This window comes from Hippopotamus amphibius, chromosome 8 (genome assembly GCF_030028045.1).
Source record: "Hippopotamus amphibius kiboko isolate mHipAmp2 chromosome 8, mHipAmp2.hap2, whole genome shotgun sequence".
NCBI classification, from domain to species: Eukaryota; Metazoa; Chordata; class Mammalia; order Artiodactyla; family Hippopotamidae; genus Hippopotamus; species Hippopotamus amphibius.
Window position 1 is genome coordinate 107,719,392 of NC_080193.1, and position 20,113 is coordinate 107,739,504.

The following is a 20,113-nucleotide window of genomic DNA, read 5'->3' on the forward strand; positions in this document are numbered from 1 at the left end:
GTGATAACTTTCTTCATTTCAGGTGACAGCTGGCCTTGCAGAGTCTGGTGGGTTGCTGCTTTCTTTTCCCAGACCTCTCACATCTCTGCTTGTTGCAGACACATTATGTTTACTTTAGTGTCTCTTGACATAAATATAATCCCCCTTTGTTTTCCTTGTTTATATAGTAAAACACAAATGGAGTCTGAAGTAGAATATAGATGAAAAGGTGTGTATGTGTGTGTGTATGCATGTGGTGTTTTGGGGGGAATTTGAAAGGGGGTTAAACAAGGATATTAGTTATTGTTATTTGCTTTATTTTTCATTGTCCAATCTTGTAAATTAAAATTTGAGGGTACATTTCTAGTCTGTAAAATCTTTTCATAATGAATGCTTTCAGTACTTGCTCTTCAGGTGAGGTTTAGTAAATTGACATTCACCTCCAGATTCTTTAGCAAAAATATTTTAAATAAAAACATTTATTTAATGTGTTTGTCATCTGCTCCTGTCTGTATCTTCTAAACCAAATCTGCTGCTTTTGGAAATGAAGTTGTATACTAAGGCATTTTGCAGTTTGCTTAGTAATTATATCTCTTGACCTCTGCAAGAAAAGTGATTTTATTTTCAGTTGTTGTTTAAGCAGATGTCTGTTACCTGAGAGAGCAGCCTAGTATAGACTTAATCATGATTAAGAAGAGGGAGGGTTTTTTTCTTAAAGGAATGGTACATCATGTTAAATTGTATCCTTTGGGAATGGGACATGTGGCCTCAGCAGAGGCTCACCTTGGGGTGGATTGTCTAAAGAGCTTTAAAGGACCAGCTTGCTTGCTTGCTTGACTTGTTGTTTTTTTAAAAACTTGTATTGAGATATAATGACATACAATAAACTGCATATATTTAAAGTGTACAATTTTATATATTTTTTCTTATTAGAAATGTATATATGGCAATCCCAATCTCCCAGTCCAGCTTTCTGTTTAATAAATGTGATGAGTACTAATCAGTTTCCCTAACCATCAGCTTTATCTACTAAAGCTTTTCCAAAGAATATAGATAATATTCTGAAGAAAATATGTCTTTCTTATTGCAGAAGGCATAGGTATAAAACCAAGACACCAATGAAGAATTCTTAGATGGCAGTAGAAAATGTGAAGCTGTCATTCCCTGTTGTTTGAGTAGCCCTAATTTTCACATATGAGAACATTGCATTGAATAAAGTAATTATAAACTAAAATTTTAACTATAGATAGAGTGGTTTGATTTTTAAAATTTTTATGCAACTTTGCAAATTCATTTTTGCATGGTGTTTGATCTTATTAATTATGGAAACATGAACTCTTAAAAAATATATTACTTTTATTATAGGGAAAAAATGACGTTTTCCAAAACAGGTTTGGTAATAGTCCCTCACTGTAATCGCAGCATTCTGATTTTATTTCTTTTCCATTGATCTACATTATGTAAAGTAAAACATCAGAGTGAGGTTTTTAAACACTCAGCTGAGCCTTTTAGAGATGCATTGACATTGTCAATATTAACTAATAAATTCTAAGACCATTAGTAAGCAGAAACTTGCATTTGAGTATTTGTTTTATCCCTGGCCTTATAGTAAGCAGCAATTGGGGCCAACCTTCACAAGAGTCTTTGGGACATAGTTACTTGGATATATTGCATTTATTTTAAGCTCACCCAAAGTAGTACTGATTTTCTCAGCCTAAAATTAATGTTTCTGAGATTCTATTGTCACTTAGATTGAAAATCCAGAATTCAGTCTTAATTTCTTCCTCACTTTTATCCCCTATATTCAGTATGTCACGAAGTCTTCGGGTTCTTTCTTTGAAATATTCCCGATTGATATACTTCCTTCCTGTGTTACTAAATCCATTCTGCAGCACTCAGTGCCGGATGTCTTAACTAATCAGTTAGCTTCTAACTGGTTTCCCCACCTCTGCATTCTTCCTCTTACAATCAGCCCCACATTAACTTTCAGATTGTTTCCCATGCTTAAATTTCATATTTTGTCTCCTCTGCTCAAGAGCCTGGAATATCTCCCTGCTCATTGGTGAGGTTCCAAGTGAATTACTTCACATTCTGTGCCCAGGTTTTTTTCCGTAATCTTCTCTTTTCTCTCTAATCTCACATGTCACTACATGCAGTGACTGGCTTGTGAGTGGTAGGCTCTAAAAGTTCCTTTAAAATGGGTGATTTGAAAGTTGGAATTAATTTTTTTTTTTTTTTAATGTGGAGAGAATTCTTTAAGAGCTGTGGTTGAGTTCCTAAGCTATAACTCAAAGGCCTGTGTATCCTAATGTAGCTGACTTCTGGGATCTTTGAGCCAGGAGCCAGGTTGAATAGGGGGGAAGGGGAAGGATGGACTGTTTTCCCCTTCTTCCCTAAGTATGGGGTCATCCAGCACTAGGCAGAGCTTACAGTGATTTTTCATGTGTAAAGGTGGTCTTTAGCATTTGATTTCTGTTAACTGTCCTCCAAGTCCTAGTGTTTCTCTGCCCAGACTCTTAGGCCTGGAGCGCTACCCCAGACGTTAATTAATTAAATAAGGCATTAATTAATTCAGAATTATATTATTGTCTATTAAAATCACAGTTGAAAGACAAATATTATATGATGCCACTTATATGTGGAATCTAAAAAGTAGTACAAATGAACTTTTTTTTTTTAAGAACTTTTATTGAGATACAGTTAACAGACAATAAACAGCATATATTTAGAGTGTACAACTTGGTATCCCAATCTCCCAATTCATTCCCCCCCAACCCTTCCCGCTTTCCCCACTTGGTGTCCATGTGTTTGTGCTCTACACCTGTGTCTCTATTTCTGCCTTGCATTTCCTCTTTCATAGTTGTTAGCATTTGCCTTATGTATTGAGGTGCTCCTATATTGGGTTCATATATGTTTATAATTGTTATCTCCTCTTCTTGGATGGATCCCTTGATCTTTATGTAATATCCTTTCTTGTCTCTTGTAACATTTTTTATTTTAAAGTCTATTTTATCTGATATGAGTATTGCTACTCCAGCTTTCTTTTGATTTTCATTTGCATGGAATATCTTTTTCCATCCCCTCACTTTCAGTCTGTATGTGTGCCTAGGTCTGAAGTGGGTCTCTTGTAGACAGCATATATATGGGTCTTGTTTTTGTATCCATTCAGCCAGTCTGTGTCTTCTGGTTGGTGCATTTAGTCCATTTACATTCAAGGTAATTGTTGATATGTATGTTCCTATGACCATTTTCTTAATTGTTTTGTTTTTGTTTTTGTAGGTCCTTCTCTTCTCTTATGTTTCCCACTTCTTCTCTTATGTTTCCCACTTAGAGAAGTTCCTTTAGCATTTGTTGTAGGACTGGTTTGGTGGTGCTGAATTCTCTTAGCTGTTGCTTGTCTGTAAAGCTTTTGATTTCTCTGTCAAATCTGAATGAGATCCTTGCTGGGTAGAGTATTCTTGGTTGTAGGTTCTTCCCTTTCATCACTTGAAATATATCATGCCACTCCCTTCTGGCTTGCAGAGTTTCTGCTGAGAAATCAGCTGAGTTCCCTTGTATGTTATCTGTCGTTTTTCCCTTGTTGCTTTTAATAACTTTTCTCTGTCTTTAATTTTTGTCAGTTTGACTACTATATGTCTTGGCGTGTTTCCCCTTGGATTTATCCTGCCTGGGACTCTCTGTGCTTCCTGGACTTGGGTAGCTATTTCCTTTCCCATGTTAGGAAAGTTTTCAACTATAATCTCTTCCAGTATTTTCTCAGGTCCTTTCTCTCATCTCCTTCTGGGACACCTATAATGCTAATGTTGGCGTGTTTAACATTGTCCCAAAGGTTATCTTAGGCTGTCTTCAGTTCTTTTCATTCTTTTTTCTTTATTCTTTTCTGCATCAGTGATTATCACCATTCTGTCTTCCAGGTCACTTATTCGCCATTCTGCCTCAGTTAATCTGCTATTGGTTCCTTCTAGTGTATTTTTCATTTCAGTTATTGTGTTGCATATCTCTGTTTGTTTTGCTCTTTAATTCTTCTAGGTCTTTGGTAAACTTTTCGATCTTTGCATCCAGTCTTTTTTTAAAGTCCTGGATCATCTCCACTATCATTATTCTGAATTCTTTTTCTGGAAGGGTGCCTATCTCCTCTTCATTTAGTTGTTTTTCTGGGTTTTTATCCTGTGCCTTCATCTGGTGCAAAGTCCTCTGCTTTTTCATTTTCTCTATCTTTCTGTGGCTGTGGTTTTCAGTTCCACAAGACAAAATACTGCTGATACTGCTTGATACTGCTGTCTGCCCTCTTGTGGAGGAAGCTATCTGGGAGCCTCCTGTGTGCTTCCTGATGGGAGGGACTGATGGTGGGTAGGGCTGGGTGAGCAGAGGTCAGTAAAGCTTTAATCAGATTTGGTGGGCAGAGCTCAGTAAAACTTTAATCTGCTTGTCTGCTAATGGGTAGGGCTGTGTTCACACCTTGTTGGTTGTTTGGCCTGAAGCCACCTAACACTGGAGCCCACAGGCTCTTTGGTGGGGCTAATGGTGGACTCTGGGAGGGCTCACACCAATAAGCACTTCCCAAAACCCCTGCTTCCAATGCCTCTGCCTCCTCGGTGAGCCACAGCTGCCCCCCACCTCTGCAGGCAACCCTCCAACACCAGCAGGTGGGTCTGGTTCAGTCTCCTATGGGGTTGCTGCTCCTTCCCCCTGGATCCTGGTGAGCACATATTTTTGTGTGCCCTTCAAGAGTGGAGTCTCTGTTTCCCCCAGTCCTGTGGAGGTCCTGCAATCAAATCCCGCTGGCTTTCAGGGTCTGATTCTCTGGGGATTCTTCTTCCCGTTGCTGGACTCCCAGGTTGGGAAGCCTAACGTGGGGCTCGGAACCCTCACTTTAGCGGGTGGACTTCTGCAGTATAACTGTTCTGCAGTTTGTGAGTCACCCACCCAGCATTTATGGGATTTGATTTTAACGTGATTGCGCTCCTCCTACTGTCTCATTGTGGCTTCTCCTTTGCCTCTGGATGTGGGGTGTCTTTTTTTTTGGTGAGTTCCAGTGTCTTTCTGTCGATGATTGTTCAGCAGTTAGTTGTAATTCTGGTGCTCTTGCAAGAGGGAGTGAGTACAAATGAACTTATTTACAAAACAGAAGCAGACTCACAGAAAACAAACTTAAGGTTACCAAAGGGGAGGTAGGGGGAGGGATAAATTGGGGTACAGGATTAACAGATGCATACTACCATATATAAATAAACAACAGGGATTTGCCATATAGCACAGGGAACTATATTCAATATCTTGTAATAAACTATAGTGGAATAAAAAACATTTTCATGCTAAAATGCATGGAAAGAAGGATCCTTGGGGAAGGATTAAGGATTTCTTGGTTATTCACACATTGTCAGCTAGTTCAATGATGTTTTCCTCCTAGCTACCTTGATGGCCTTTCTGATGGGATAAAGTGGAAAGGAAGCAAACTGTCTTAGAAGCTGGGGGCACTCCCATGGTTTAGATCTGTACTGTCCAGACCAGGAGCCACCACATGGTGCTTTCAAGCTCTTGAGATGTGGTTAGTTTGAACTGAAATGTGGTTTAAGTATAAAATACGTGTTGACCTTAAAAACCTAGTATAAGAGAAAAAGAATGCAAAATACTTCATTAATGATTGTTTATATTAATGTTGAAATAATAGTTTGGATATATTGAGTTAAATGAAATATGTTATTAAAATTTCCACCTGTTTTCTTTTGTGTTTTTAATGTGGCTCCTAGAAAGTTTAAAATTATATAAGTGGGTTGCGTCATATTTCTATTGGGCAGTGCTGGTTTTGACTAATCCTCTTCCTGTCCTGTGTATTCCAGCTTTTGTTCTTCCTCCGTCATCTTGCTCCATCGTGTATCTCCTCTCTTTCCTACATCTTTGGCCTCTCCCCTTCACTGGCTCTTTCTCTCAATTTTCACTTATTTGTTCATTCAACAGATATTTCCTGACCTCTTAATTACTGTCTAGTATTATAAATATGCAAAAGTCTTTCTCAGGCTAAAAAACAAAAAGCAAACAGACTCAACCCAGTCTCAGTACACATCACCCTCTACCACGTGCTCTCCTTGCTCTTACAGTCCAACCTTTTGAAGAAGAGTCTGTGCTCTTTACCTCCATTTACCTTCCCAGCCTCCTTCCTCAAACCTCAACACTCTGCCTTTTACCACTTTTGCCACTCCATGTAAACTGTTTTCCTAAGGCTGAGGATTTCCTCCTAGTTTTCAGATGCTATGGTAACTTCTCAGTCGTTAGCTGCAACATTTGATGCTCTCCCTCAGAGTCTCTCTGTCTTGACTTTTAAGAAATGTCTCTCTCCCTCTCCCTCCCTCTCCTTCCCTTTCTCCCCTCCCCTCCCCCCTCTGCCCCCTTCTCCCTTTTCCCCTTTCCCCCTTCCTCTCCTTCTCCTCCTTCTCCTTCCCCTTCTCCTTCTTCTTCTCCTTCTCCTTCTTCTCTCTCTCTGCCTCTGTCTCTCTCGCGTGTGTTTGTGTCTCTCATCTGTCTGTCTGTTTCTCTCTCTCCTGTTTTACCTTGACTTTTACCCTTGTCACTCACCAGGTCTGTGACCTGGGGTGGATTTAATGTTATGGAGCACCAGCATGCTTTGAGTTAGGTCTGGGCTCGCCACATGTCATCAATGGCGGTGTTAGGACCCACCTCTCTCCCTGGGCTTCTGCTTGGCTCCTTTGGAGGATCCCCATCATTTCCCCAGGGTTCTGGAGAGCCTCTGTGTTTTATTTTGTTTCTTCCCTCTCATATCCTCTTCCTTGGTTGCTTCTCCATATCCACCCTTCCAGTTAGAATGCTCTTCATACATTTCTTCTTTTCCTCTAATTCTTTAACACTTACTTCGAATATATAACCTCTTTCAAAATGTTTTTATCTCCTTCAGCCAACCTTTTTGCTCACAGATCCTCAGTTTTCCCATTTGAAAACAGAGGTGATGGCATCTCTCAAATTTAATTCACAGTATTCTGGGGTCTCACTTGATATAGGAGTGAAAATGCTTTGGAAAATGTAAAACACTTTATAAATATATTACCATCACTTCCTGATGCCATATGAGCATCTATTATCTCCATCACATATCTGTGGGGACAAATTGTAAATATACATGAAGTGTCAATACCAGATTGAATTCCTTCATATGTGAGTATTTGGTCTTCTCCTGCAAAAGTCAAAGTTTCTGGAGAGTAAGGGCCATGTTATATATCTTAGGAAAAGAAAAGGAAGAATTTGAAAGAAAACTTACTCTGTTTACTGTTTAGTATACTTTGTAGCTTTTTGCCAGATATATCCTAATAGATGCTTCATACATTTTATTTGTAGGTTCCATTAAACTAGCAAATTCACACATTTCTAGCTTATTTTTGCTTTTCCACTAAAAATAAATGTTACTTTTTCATTTTTTGACTGGTATATTGTGTGTCTCTCCTTGTAAAAATGAAAGTTTCACAGGGTAGGGACATAGTATTTTGCTCTGTTGTATCCTTAATGCCTTTCACATGGGAGTTACTTGATAAAAATTTGTTGAATGTGTGAATGAATGAACTAACTAATGGTGAGAAAGTAAAATTCCGACCTTTATCTCTGGCTTGAGGACCAGAGAATGGTCTTTGTCAGGCCATTGTTATGAGGTTAAGCCTTGGACTTCAGGATAGCTGTTCCTCAGTGCCTACAAGTCTCTCTCTCTTTTTCTGCTTTTGGGACTGTACTTTGAATAATAGAGGATGCTGACAGCCTACTCTCCCAATAAGTGGGGGGATCAAGGGAGAATTAAAATGAGTTCTACTTGATATAATTAAAGTAGAATATAGACACATAATAATATTAATAGCTAAACATAATTGAGCACTTATTATATACCAGGCACTGCTCTGAATGCTGTACCTGTACTGATTCATTTAGTACTCTCCAAAATGCTATGAACCAGGTGTTATTATGTCCCTACTTTACAGATAGGAGGATGGAGGCACAGAGAGTTGAAATAAATTGTCCAAGATCACAGAGCAACTTAATAATAGAGATATGACTGAAACCCAGAATCAGACTTTGGAGCTTATTCTCTTATCCACAGTGTGAACCTATATCTCTGATTAAATAGAGGTCATTTAAAAAAAAAACAGTTTTGGTGTACATGCATGTTTTCCCCATTTTTTTCTAGAGCACACTAATCTTCAGTAGTTCTTCCACTGTGGCTTAAGGCTGTAAGGGTTCTGGCCTGTTTCTTTCAGGCAAGTAGCTTAGTTATGTCAGGCCTGCATTTTCTATTTGACTACAACAGGTTAGGAGTTAATTATTTATAGTGCTTGCTGAAGCTGACATGGTACTGTGCTCACTCTGGGCTTATAGACAAAGAATGGCCTGTTGAAATCTACTAAAATGAAAATTTCATGAAACCCTTGGATTAGAGGTTGACCTGAATTTTAGGTTTCATGGATTTGAAGTTGTCTAACAGTTATGGGTTAAATGATGTCAGAATTACCATATACCACATAAGAAAGCAAGTGCTAAATTTATGGAGTATTAGTTTCTCTGTTCATTTTATCTCTGCCTGTTTTACACAGGACATCTTGCCCACCAATCCCAGTGAGATCAACTTTATGACAGAAAGGAACTGAATAGATACATTTGCAAGTACTATGACCTTAGCAATGTTAGAATATCCCCTTCACCCAAGTGTTTGTGAATTGGATGAGGTGATGGGAGAAATTAGGGAACCCTCCTCTTTTCTTCCCTCCTACCTTGGTAGCCAAGATTATTAGTTATAATGTAAATATTCAGCCTGAGGTTAGTTGCTTTTTTTTCTTTTTCATTGAAGTTCATGCTGGCATTCCAGGACACCTTGCAGGAGTGGCCTTTTGAGAAGATGTAGAATATGGAAGAGACCAGCACATACTTGGGATGCAGAGTAAATGTTAAATCCATAAATCCATCAGTGAATGATGTAGTCCTGAAGAGGGTAGTGGAGAGGCAGATTCATTCTGTGTAGAGCCTGTGGGATCTGGGTGAGGGAGTGTGAATCTGTGGACAGAAAGGAAATTCACTGGCAGATGGAACTTCAAAAGTGCTAGAGTAAATAAAGTACAGAGGTCTTAGAAAGAATCTCTGTCAGAGTTTGGCAATGGAGAAGAAAATGGATATTTTAGGACTAGACTCAAAGTGAACCAACAGGGGATTAGATCTAAGTTTGAACAGGAAAGGCTTTGTTCCTTTAGATGGAGGCCAAGTGGGAGCCAAAGGAAATAGCCTATTATGGGTCTAGATGGTAGAAATAGGGACGACGAAGGGCAGGCCCAGCAAAGGGACTCAAGGTGTGAGTCATGAGTATCTAGGAGATAGTAAGCAGTATCTCCTAGGAGCTTAAGCAGTATCTAGCAGAAGGATGCTCACCGTTCATTGATCTGTTCATTCAACATTTATCGACACCTACTATTTACCAGGCACTGCTAGAAACGGGATAAAGTAGTGAACAAAACAGATGCATTTGTGAAGCTTACATTCTTTCTTTTTTTTTTTCTTTCCCCCTTTTTGAGGTATAATTGATAATACTATTGTAAGATATTTAAGGTTTATATCATGGTGATTTGATGTACATATACATTGTGAAAGGATTCCCACAGTCTAGTTAATGAACACATCCATCTCCTCACTTTTGTTTTTTGATGAGAACATTTAAATTCTACTCTCTAAGCAAATTTCAATTATATAATATGGTGTTATCAACTATAGTCATTTGTGTTTTACATTAGCTCTTCAGACGTTATTCATCTGAAAATTGAGAGTTTGTAGCCTTTCACTCTGTTTCTAAGCGTTTGACATTTTTTTAGATTCCACATGTGAGTGAGATAATACAGTATGTGTCTTTCTCTGACTTATTTCACTTAGCAGGATGCTTCAGCGTTCACCCATGTTGTTGCAAACAGCATGGTTTCCTTCTTTCTCACGGCTGGATAATATTCCATTGTATGTATGTGGGCTGCATCTTCTTTATCCATTTATTCATTGATGGACACTTAGGTTGTTTACATATTTTGGCTATTGTGAATAATGCTGTGATGAACATGGGAGTGTAGATATCTCTTTGACATCCTGTTTTCATTTCTTTTGGATATATACCCAGAAGTGGAATTGCTGTATCATATCGTAGTTCTATTTTTAATATTTCAAAGTTTTAATAAACTCTGTATGGTTTTCCATAGTGGCTGTACTCATTTACATTCCCACCAGCAGTGCAGGAGGGTTGCCTTTTCTCCACATCCTCACCAACATTTGTTATTTGTTTTCTTTTTGATAATAGCCATTCTGACAGGTGTGATGTGATATCTCATTGTGGTTTTGATTTGCATTTCCCTGATGTTTAGGGATGTTGAGCATTTTTTCATGTGCCTGTTGGTCATCTGCATGTCTTCTTTGGAAAACTGTCTATTTAGGTCTTCAGCCCATGTTTTAATTGGGTATTTTTTTTTGATATTGAATTGTATGAGGTGTTTATATACTTTGGGTATTAACCTCATATCAGTCTTATCATTTTACAAGTATTTTCTTTCATTCAGTTGGTTATCTTTTTATTTCATCAGTGATTTCCTTTGCTGTGCCAAAGCTTTTAAGTTTAGTTAGATCCCATTTGTTTATTTTTGCTTTTCTCTCCTTTGCCGTAGGAGACACACAGAATCAAAAAATGTTGCTACGATTTATAATATCTACCAAAGAATGTTTGGTCTGTGTTTTCTTCTAGAAGCTTTATGGTTTCAGGTCTTATGTTCAAGTTTTTAATCCATTTTTAGTTGATTTTTGTGTATGGTGTAAGACAGTGGTCCAGTTTCATTCTTTTGGACATAGTTGCCCAATTTTTCCAATCACCTTTTATTGAAGAGACTATTCTTTCCCCAGGCTTACATTCTTTGGGGGAAAGTACACAATAACCAAATAAATAAGTGTATGGTACTATGTGGTACATCAGATCATAGTAATTACTTTTGAGAAAAAGTAAAGCAAGGAAGGAGGCAGGAGAAATGCTTGGATGTTGCAGTTTTAAATAGGCTGGCCAACTGTATTTAAGTGAGGAGGTAACATTTGAGCAAGCTCCTGAAAAGGGGTTTAGTGAGTTTCATTCTTATGCAGAAGGAAATTGAGCTTGTGAAGTTAACTTGAACTTGTCCTCAGTGGTATATTTCAACTCTTTTTAACCTGTCAAAATGTTCTGTCTTGCTATTTTAAAATGTAATTGCATCAGCAAATAAATATGTGAGTGGAGTGAAGGAGAGGAGAATGCCATTTCTGAAGGAAAGAGGATAGACGTTGAAAGGTATGGCAGGGAAATCCCCTTCTTAATTGCTCTGAGGAAGCTGTGCCCAGCGAAATCCAAGTCCACAGGTGTTTGATGGCCTTTGCCATCATGTGACCTCAGTCTATAGAAGTTGTTTCTGACGTCATCAGTTGACAGTAGAATAATAGGTTTTATTTTGACAGCAGAAGATTATTGCGTGGTTAGGCTTTAGCAAACACTCATAAAGTCTTTACGTCTGAGAAGCTTACACTTAATTCCTCACGTTGTAGCACTAATGCTTTGTGCTTCTTTGTTTCTCACAGCTTTGTAGGAAGCCAACCTCAGAGAGGCAGACAGGATGGCTAGCTCAGCCCGGGAGCACCTGCTTTTTGTGAGGCGTCGAAATCCCCAGATGCGGTACACACTGAGTCCAGAGAACCTCCAGAGCCTGGCCGCCCAGAGCTCCAGGCCCGAGAACATGACCCTACAGCGGGCCAACAGCGACACAGACCTGGTGACTTCCGAGAGCCGCTCCAGCCTGACTGCCAGCATGTACGAGTACACGCTGGGGCAAGCCCAGAACCTCATCATCTTCTGGGACATTAAAGAGGAGGTGGACCCCAGTGATTGGATTGGACTTTATCACATAGGTGAGTCAAATGAGCTGGACTTGCTTGTGACTTAGAGCGTACATTTCATTCTGACATTATACTATTCTGTGTTTTCTCCTGGGAAGAAATTCACATACGTAAATTAAAACAGCCAGATCCTAGGAATTTTTTCTTCTTCTTTGGGGGTGGGGGGAATCAAGTTATAAATACCTTTGCTGATATGAATTCTGTGGTTATATCTCTACCCTAATTAAATGTCAACTTATAGTATTCTCTTTTTAAAACTTCACTTTGCCCTTGATCAATAGCCCCATTTTGGAAAGGGATGGCTATAAACATTTGCTAGTATTTTTAAACCGATGAAAAGGATGTTTAGATTTAGATAACTGATATAAAAAAATGTTCTGTATTTTCGGAAGGTTGAATTACATTAAGAACAACTTGCAGTCTAAAGTATCTTTTTATTTCAGAATTCCTCGATGTGTCCTAGATCAATTAGGTAAAGAGTGTCATATTCTCCTAACAAATGACTTAGTAATAGGTTGCTATTTGTTTTAATAAAAGTATCCCAGCTCTGTTTAGCTGATTTGCATCTGTTATCCATAGGTGAGTGTATAATGAATAGCATATCCCAGAAAACATAAATCTACTTTATTTGAAAGCAAAAATCAAAACTTACTAACCAATCATAAAGAAAATCTAAATAGAATCTGATAATAAAATCTAACATTCCCCAAAACTGGATGAAGGGAATTATTTTAAAAATTTAACAAAAGATGTTTTATCAGAAAGATATTATTGCTTTCAGTGTAGATTATAAGCCGTGCCCCTCTTTTCTTTCTCTCTCCCTCTCTCTCTCTCTCTCTCTCTCCCTCTCTCTCTCCCTCTCTCTCTCTCTTTCTTTCTATCATCGATTGGTGGTGGGGGGAGTGGGGAAAGACTGGTCTATGCAGTGCTTCTCCATGAGGAGTGATTTTGCCCACTTCCTCTACAAGACATTTGGCGATGTCTGGCGGAATTTTTGGTTGGCACAACTGGAAAGGGGAAATGGCAGATCAGTGATGCTGCTAAACATCTTGCGATGCACAGACCAGCCCCTCACTATGAAGACATCTGTCCCCACATGTCAGTAGTGCCACTGTTGAGAAACCTTGGTTGAGGCAAAGTAATATCCTTGCTGAAATTTTATTAAAATGTTAAACCCATTTCACTTTATGTTTCTCTGGACAGAGAATTTTCTGTTGACTAAAATAAAATTGATTTGTATTTACTTATGTAACTTTTAATGTTTAATCATGCTAGATAGCAAGATATGGAAACATAAAAATTCAATGAATTTTTATTTTTCTATTTCCTCTTATGACAAAAAAAGGGAGGAAAAGTCTTCAGAGTTCAGCATTTTCCCCAGGTGTGTTTAAATATATATTTAAAGTGAGGAAGATTCATGATTTTAAAGTTGTATTTTTATATCTGATATTTATTATGTTCACAAAAGAATCTTACAGTTTTTTGTTTTTTGTTTTTTTTTGAAATAGGATGTCTTTATTTCTGTACCCTGTAAAGTTTTTCGAATCTTACAGTTTTGATGTACCTTTAGAAGTAACTCTTTTGGTTTTGATGTAATTTTACCCTTTTGGATTTCATAAAACTTTTTTCTTTTCAATTTTTTCATAATTTTTTGCCTTTTTTCTCATTTTAGATTTTGTGGTGCTTAATATGAGGCTCCAAATAGCAGTCTGTGTTTTCTTAGATGATTTTTATGTGATATTTCTGTAGGACATAATTTTATTTTCTCACATAGGATGATTTCTTTCTTGTGTGTGAATAACTTAATTTGTAAGATGCTAGAATCACTTAAGACAATGACTCCTATTATTTCATACTTTTTTCCTATCTTCCTTTCTGTTTCTCCATCCCACTTGTTTTATTTCCCTGTCTGTATTTAATTGAGAAGGAACTAAGGCATCCAAAGCAAAGTTTATCTTATTCCCAAGTGACCAAAGTCACAAAATCTTGGTGTTCTTATATTTCACTTTCTAGAGTATAGATAGGTTAGAGATCTAAATCTGGAATTTGTCCAAGGATATAGCTAGGAAAATAGAATTAGGAAATAAATCTCTTTTGAAAAGTGCCATTCTTCTTCAGGTCATTTCAAGCTATTTCTGTATCTTTCTCACATATCTTTATTGTATTTTTGCTTCCCCATATGTAATGTGTCTTTTTTTTCCATTTTGGCTAATTTCAACATTTTTTTTTTCTTTATTTTGGTTTTCAGCAGTTTGTCTGTGATATACCTAGGTGTGGTTTTCTTTTTTTTTTTTTTATCCTGGTTGGGATTCTTTGAGCTTTTTAAGTGAATGTTTTTAATGAAAATTGTGAACATTTTGGCCATTGTTTTTTTCAGATATTTTAAAAATCTATTTTCACTTTCTTCTTTTTCTGTGATTTCAGTTACGTATATGTTACATTGTTTCATGTTGTTCTACAAGGCCCTGAGGCTCTGGCTAATTTTTCTTTAATCTGTGTGGTATTCAGATTCCACCATTTCTATTTACCTATTTTCAAGTTCACTAACCTTTCTTTTTTTTTTATCTTCATTCTCCTGTCAGTCCCATCCAATGGATTTTAAAATTTCGTTTGACTTTTCATCGATAGAATATGCTTTTCTCTTTTTATAGTTTTAATTTCTCTTATGAGAGTCTGTATGTCTTAATTTGGTCAGACCATATCTTTGTTCAGTTCTTTGAATTGATTTAAATACAGCTGCTTTAAATTCTCTGCTAAATCCGATAACTGGAGGACTGTCTAAGGATCCATTTTTATTGTCTGTTTTTCTCTTGACCATGAGTCCCATTTTCCTATTTCTTTGTGTATCTAGCAATTTTTGACTTTACACTGAACTCTGAGGATTCTATATTGTAGAGATCCTAAGTTCTGTGGCATACTTTTTATTTTAATGTTAATTTTTATTCTAGTTGGCAGATTTATTTCATTGAGCTTAGTAGGTGTGATTTAACACTTGGTTAGAATGGATCTGTGGAAAGGCCAACATAGTTATCCAGCACTTCTAGTTTGGTGGCATTCAGCCTTCCAGTTTGGTCTCCTCTATAGATTTTGTTAGGGCTTGGTTTGGGGCTTTGTTAACGTAGGTCTACAGTAGGCTTTACTCTAGCACGTTGTGCTTATTCCTAAGTAGTGGCATTTCTGGTGTCATAGCTACATGCCTGGAATGTTAATCATTCTGTCTGGCTGGGCTGTAACTCCAGTGTTCTCCAGCACTGCTTGACTTCTTTAACTCCACTGCACTCTCAGCCCTGTAGCAGCTGCTCTCTGGAAAAGCCTTGGTAGTCTCGCCCTGCACATGTGCAGCCCAGATCTTAGCCAAAGGCTTGTGGGGGATCCCCATGTGGATTTTTGGCCTTCATCCTCGCATAGCTCTTTCCTTTCCAGTGCCTTGCCTGGAGATTCTAGCCACTTCAGTGACCCAAACTCTGATTGCTGCCTCCTCAGCTCATCCGAACTGCCGTGGACTCTAGCTCCCTGCACTGCACTCAGAAATTGTCCCCCGGATGGGATCTGGGTGGTCATGGAGTCACCTTATGGGTTTCCCTTCTTTCTGGGATTTTAGTCTTTTGAGCAGTGTCAGAAAACCACTGCCTCCTAGTTTTACAGTTGTGTAATTAAGAAAGCAAGTCTGAAACTAGTTACTGCAATATGATCCGAAGCAGAAATTTCTCCCCTGCTTTTGATTTAAGGTAGGCAGTAAGAGGTTTCACTTAATTTCCCCATATCGCCATTTCCAGAGAACTCTGAATAAATAATAAATTATAGTTTGAGTCCCATATGTTTGTCTCCTTCTTAGTGTATTTTCTAATAGTTTCAGATCCCTAGCATGGAAGAGGTGTGAGGAATTGGCACCCTCCGACCTCTTAAGGGGCTGAGATGAACACAGAGACTAGAATTCAGGAATAAAAATATCATGTAGCTAGAATAAGGTACGTGGTGTTTTCAGGCATACTGTTGGTTTTAACAGGCCTTCCACAATGAATGGATTTTAAAGGCTCAGGTCCTGACATTTAGAACATTAAGGATGGCTCATTTATATAGTTGCAGAACCACAGCTGTGTTTAAAAGAAAAATTGGCTTATCTGGGACCTCAAAGTGAGTGACAGAAACCTTGGTTTAAGCAGAGTTAGCCATTTCTCTCCTGGGGCTAGGATGGACAGTTCTGACCCTGAGACTGGAGACAGCCTTACTTCCGTGGGGACTTTGCCGTCCCACGTGGTGAGGGAGGGGGGACAGCACTGTGGTGTTTAACTGACAGCCACGTCCTGATCCCTTCTTCCTTATGGGATCAGTGGTTGTGGAGCAAGCTTTTGATCTCAGGGCAGGTAGTCCCTCTCCAGACTCAGGAAGGATCTAAACCGATGTGGTAATCCAACTAGTGAGTAGTCTAGGAGTGCACATGTGACCTGGTTCTGGCCAGTGATATGTAAAGGAAAGATTTGAGGGGAATTTCCCCTTCCAATGAAAAGTCAGAGCCTAATGAAGAGAGTCTTTAAACCTCCCTTTCTCTTGTACTTGGGACTCTGGTGAAAGGATGTGATATTTTGAGTTGTTGCATCCACGTAGCACCCATAAGTTATCAATTAAGACGAGTAACAGCCAAGGATTAGAGAAGAAAGAAAGAGCTTGGACTGGCACTCCGAAGTTCTTGCTATATATGAAAATAATCTTCACCTCTGTTTAAGTTATCATTAGTGAGGCTTTTTTGTACCAGCAGTCATTTCTAACTGAGCCACTGGGGTGGCAGTTAAGATGAGAAAGGGAAAAAGAGGAACACAACTGCTTTAATTATTTTTTTAATTATTATTTTAAAATATATTTATTTATTTATTTGTTTATTTATTGGCTGCATTGGGTCTTCATTGCTGCATGCGGACTTTCTCCAGTTGCGCTGAACAGAGGCCCCTCTTCATTGTGGTGTGTGGGCCTCTCATTTCAGTGGCTTCTCTTGTTGCGGAGCACGGACTCCAGGCACGTGGGCTTCAGTAGCTGTGGCACGTGGGCTCAGTAGTGGTGGCTCAGGGGCTCTAGAGCACAGGCTCAGCACTTGTGGCACATGGGCTTAGTTGCTCCATGCATGTGGGATCTTCCCGGACCTGGGATCGAACCCATGTCCTCTGCATTGGCAGGTGGATTCTTAACCACTGTGCCACCAGGGAAGTCCCACAACTGCTTTTAAAGGCAGGGCAAAGAATGAGTGGGCTACTTCTGTAGTTACTGCTTCAGGGAGAGGGCTTGGGCTGCTTTAATATAGATAAAAACCACTCGATTTTTTTTAAAAGAAGTAACAAAAATTTGACATAAAATTTTTGAAAATGGTAACTCCAAGCCATATGGAAATTTTCAGAAGTTTGATAGAATCAGTGATGTGATGGGAAGAATCTTTCAAATGAGTAGTCAGTGATTTGAAAATATGCAAAACAGTTTTCTTGGCCCCTATTAAGGGAAGATGGGTGAGATGATGTATTTGGAGAAGACCTGAAAGAAAAGAGAAAATGCAGGGCTAGGATGGGGAAAAGAATATGGGAGTCCAAATTACATCCTAAATTTAAGACTGTTATGACTAGAGAGGAATATGCATAATAAGTTCTCTCTCTGGCTCTGTGAAATAGGTTTCATAAAAGCACATACAGTGGGCATAGCTTCAGGTTTCTATACCTCTTAGTAGGAAGCAGCTGCTCCTCTTCAGCTGTGTCCTGAGAAGCTGGACTGTTTCCTAGCAACGTCTAGTTTTATTTGTGGAACTGAGAGATGGTCTCTATAGAAGTAAGTCCCAATGGGGAAGGATTTGGGTGGAACATAAGCCTGGCGAGGTGTGGCTTATTGGCACACTCTGTGTGTTGATCATGTTTCTCTTGGCTTATGTTTTCTTCCTACCAAAAAGTGTGATTTGTTTTTGTTTAGCTAAGTGCTAATAACTCTTTGCACTGTACAGCTTTCTCCAGATGACTTTTAGCACTACTAATCTGGAGGGAAAACATATTCTTTTGGATCAGAAACATAAATCTTTCTTTAGGCAGTTTAGGCAATGTAGAGATCCTCTTGGGAATACAAAGAAAAAAAGTTGAAAATATCAAAACATCATTTGGGGAAACTTTGAGCATGAGCATCGTTCTTAAAACAGAAGCTAATTATATTTTCTCGCTCCAGAAAGTCTCATATACACCCTGAGATGTCCAGAGATGATCACAATGTACTTATAGCCCCGAATCTCCAAATTACAACAATTAGTGCTTTGTAGTTGGTTTCCAGAAATCACTAGATTTATAATTTAGTGTTGGTCTCCAAAATTGGAATTGACCCCTCACAAATTTAATAGTGCTACTCATTGCCTCCTCCTAAGCTCTCTAAATAAAAAGAGCCAAATGCTTATCTTGTGCAAGAACACTTAGGGTACTTAACACAAACAGCTTTCCATGGAAAATCAAATGGACCCTTTTTAAGGAGGAGGTGGAAAATATTAAATTTGTTTCAGGCTCACTATCTAATTCTGCTTAACCTTTAATCTTGTGCTTGTTTTTCTGGGCGTTCAAAAGAAGAACACTTGAAGAGGCTTAATTTGCCATTTCTCATGTGCAGGCTACTTCAGGTACCTGAACAGAACTGGGAAAATGCACATTATGAAAATTAGAAGTTTATACTGTGCTGTACACCAGTGCTTCTCACAGTGCTGGTCTGTGAACTGTTTGCTCCTGATTGTGACCCCATAAGAGACTTTCTACAGAACAGACTTTCTAAATCAGTGTAACAGCTTCCTTCATTGAGAAAGTCTTGCTATTAAAAAATCACCTAAATTAAATAATGGGCTATTTGATGTGGGTATTTCATATTCTCGATCAAGCTTCTTATCTTGTCATGGACTGATAACAGATAAATAATTTACAGCATTGTCTGTTTGAGTACACCTCTCAGTGTCCATGCACTGATTGTATCTTCAAAGATAGATGGAAGAGCACTTGTACTTTGACCCTGTCTTAAAAAAAATCATGGCTTATGTATTACGACATTTTTCATATTTCTTTGCCTTTGGATGGTAAAATAAAGTTGTAATCGTTATCCAAGGCATGAGGATCATGGGATCATGTATTTGTTTTTTTTAATAAATTTATTTATTTTGTTGGCTGTGTTGGGTCTTTTTTGCTGTGCGCGGGCTTTTTTTTTTAGTTGCAATGAGTGGGGGCTACTCTTCGTTGTGGTGCGTGGGCTCCTCATTGCTGTGGCTTCTCTCGTTGCGGAGCATGGGCTCTAGGCGCGTAGTCTTCAGTAGTTGCAGCACATGGGCTCAGTAGTTGTGGCGCACGGGCTTAGTTGCTCCACGGCATGTGGGATCTTCCTGGAGCAGGGCTCAAACCCGTGTCTCCTGCATTGGCAGGCGGATTCTCAACCACTGCGCCACCTAGGAAGCCCAGGATCATGTATTTTTGACCTCCAAATTTAAGCTGATGTTTTATAGATCTAACTCCCAGCATGGTGATACCATATAGTTAGTTGAGGGCAGTCAAGGCTGGGACTGAAGCGTCCTGTGTCCCAGTCTTCATTTTTTCCCCCTTTGTGTTGAAAAATATAGTCCGGTGTTTTTCAACCTTTAGTTATTTCCTCAGCACTTCCTTGATTTTTGCAATATTGGATTGTCACTTGTGCTATTAATCTTTTTCTTTAAACCATCTGATTAAAAGAAAGCAAACTGGTTATCTACCCTGAGCTTGTTCTAAGCAGTAAGGTCTGGGAAAGGTTTGCTGTGTTAGCTCTATTTCTTTCTAACATGCATTAACCGTAAATAAATAAGTTTGTGGGCCACCCAGGGTTGTCACATGCAGCACACTTTGAGAAATTTTAGGTTATCAGCGGTTAAGAGCACAGGCTCTGTGGTCAGACAGACTAGTAAATTCAAATCTACTTACTAACTTGGGAGAATTATGTAATCTTTTTAAACCTCAGCTTCCTCATCTTAAAGAAAAAAAAGGCTAAGGAAAGTACCAGTATCATGAGAATTAAATGAGATAGTGCATATAATGCTCTAAGCAAGGTACGTGGGCTCATTGTAAGTGCCTGCGGATTGTAAACTGTCATCATTATGTTGGCTGCTCTTAATAATAATGAAATCATTTCCTTGGTAGTCTAAGCAGCAGCATGAATTTACCCACTGAGAGAGTCCATGAGAAGGAATTTC

At 38.7% G+C, this 20,113-nt stretch overlaps 1 protein-coding gene across 3 annotated transcripts in view; it reads left to right on the plus strand.

Annotated features, from left to right (window-relative positions):
* HECW2 (HECT, C2 and WW domain containing E3 ubiquitin protein ligase 2) overlaps nt 1-20,113 on the plus strand; it is a 387,653-nt gene that overhangs the window by 138,039 nt on the left and 229,501 nt on the right. For all 3 annotated transcript variants that reach the window (XM_057746089.1, XM_057746091.1, XM_057746090.1), the window contains exon 2: nt 11,590-11,916. In XM_057746089.1, coding sequence (XP_057602072.1) covers nt 11,625-11,916 — 292 coding nt within the window. In that variant the 5' untranslated portion in view covers nt 11,590-11,624. The remainder of the gene's footprint in view (nt 1-11,589; nt 11,917-20,113) is intronic.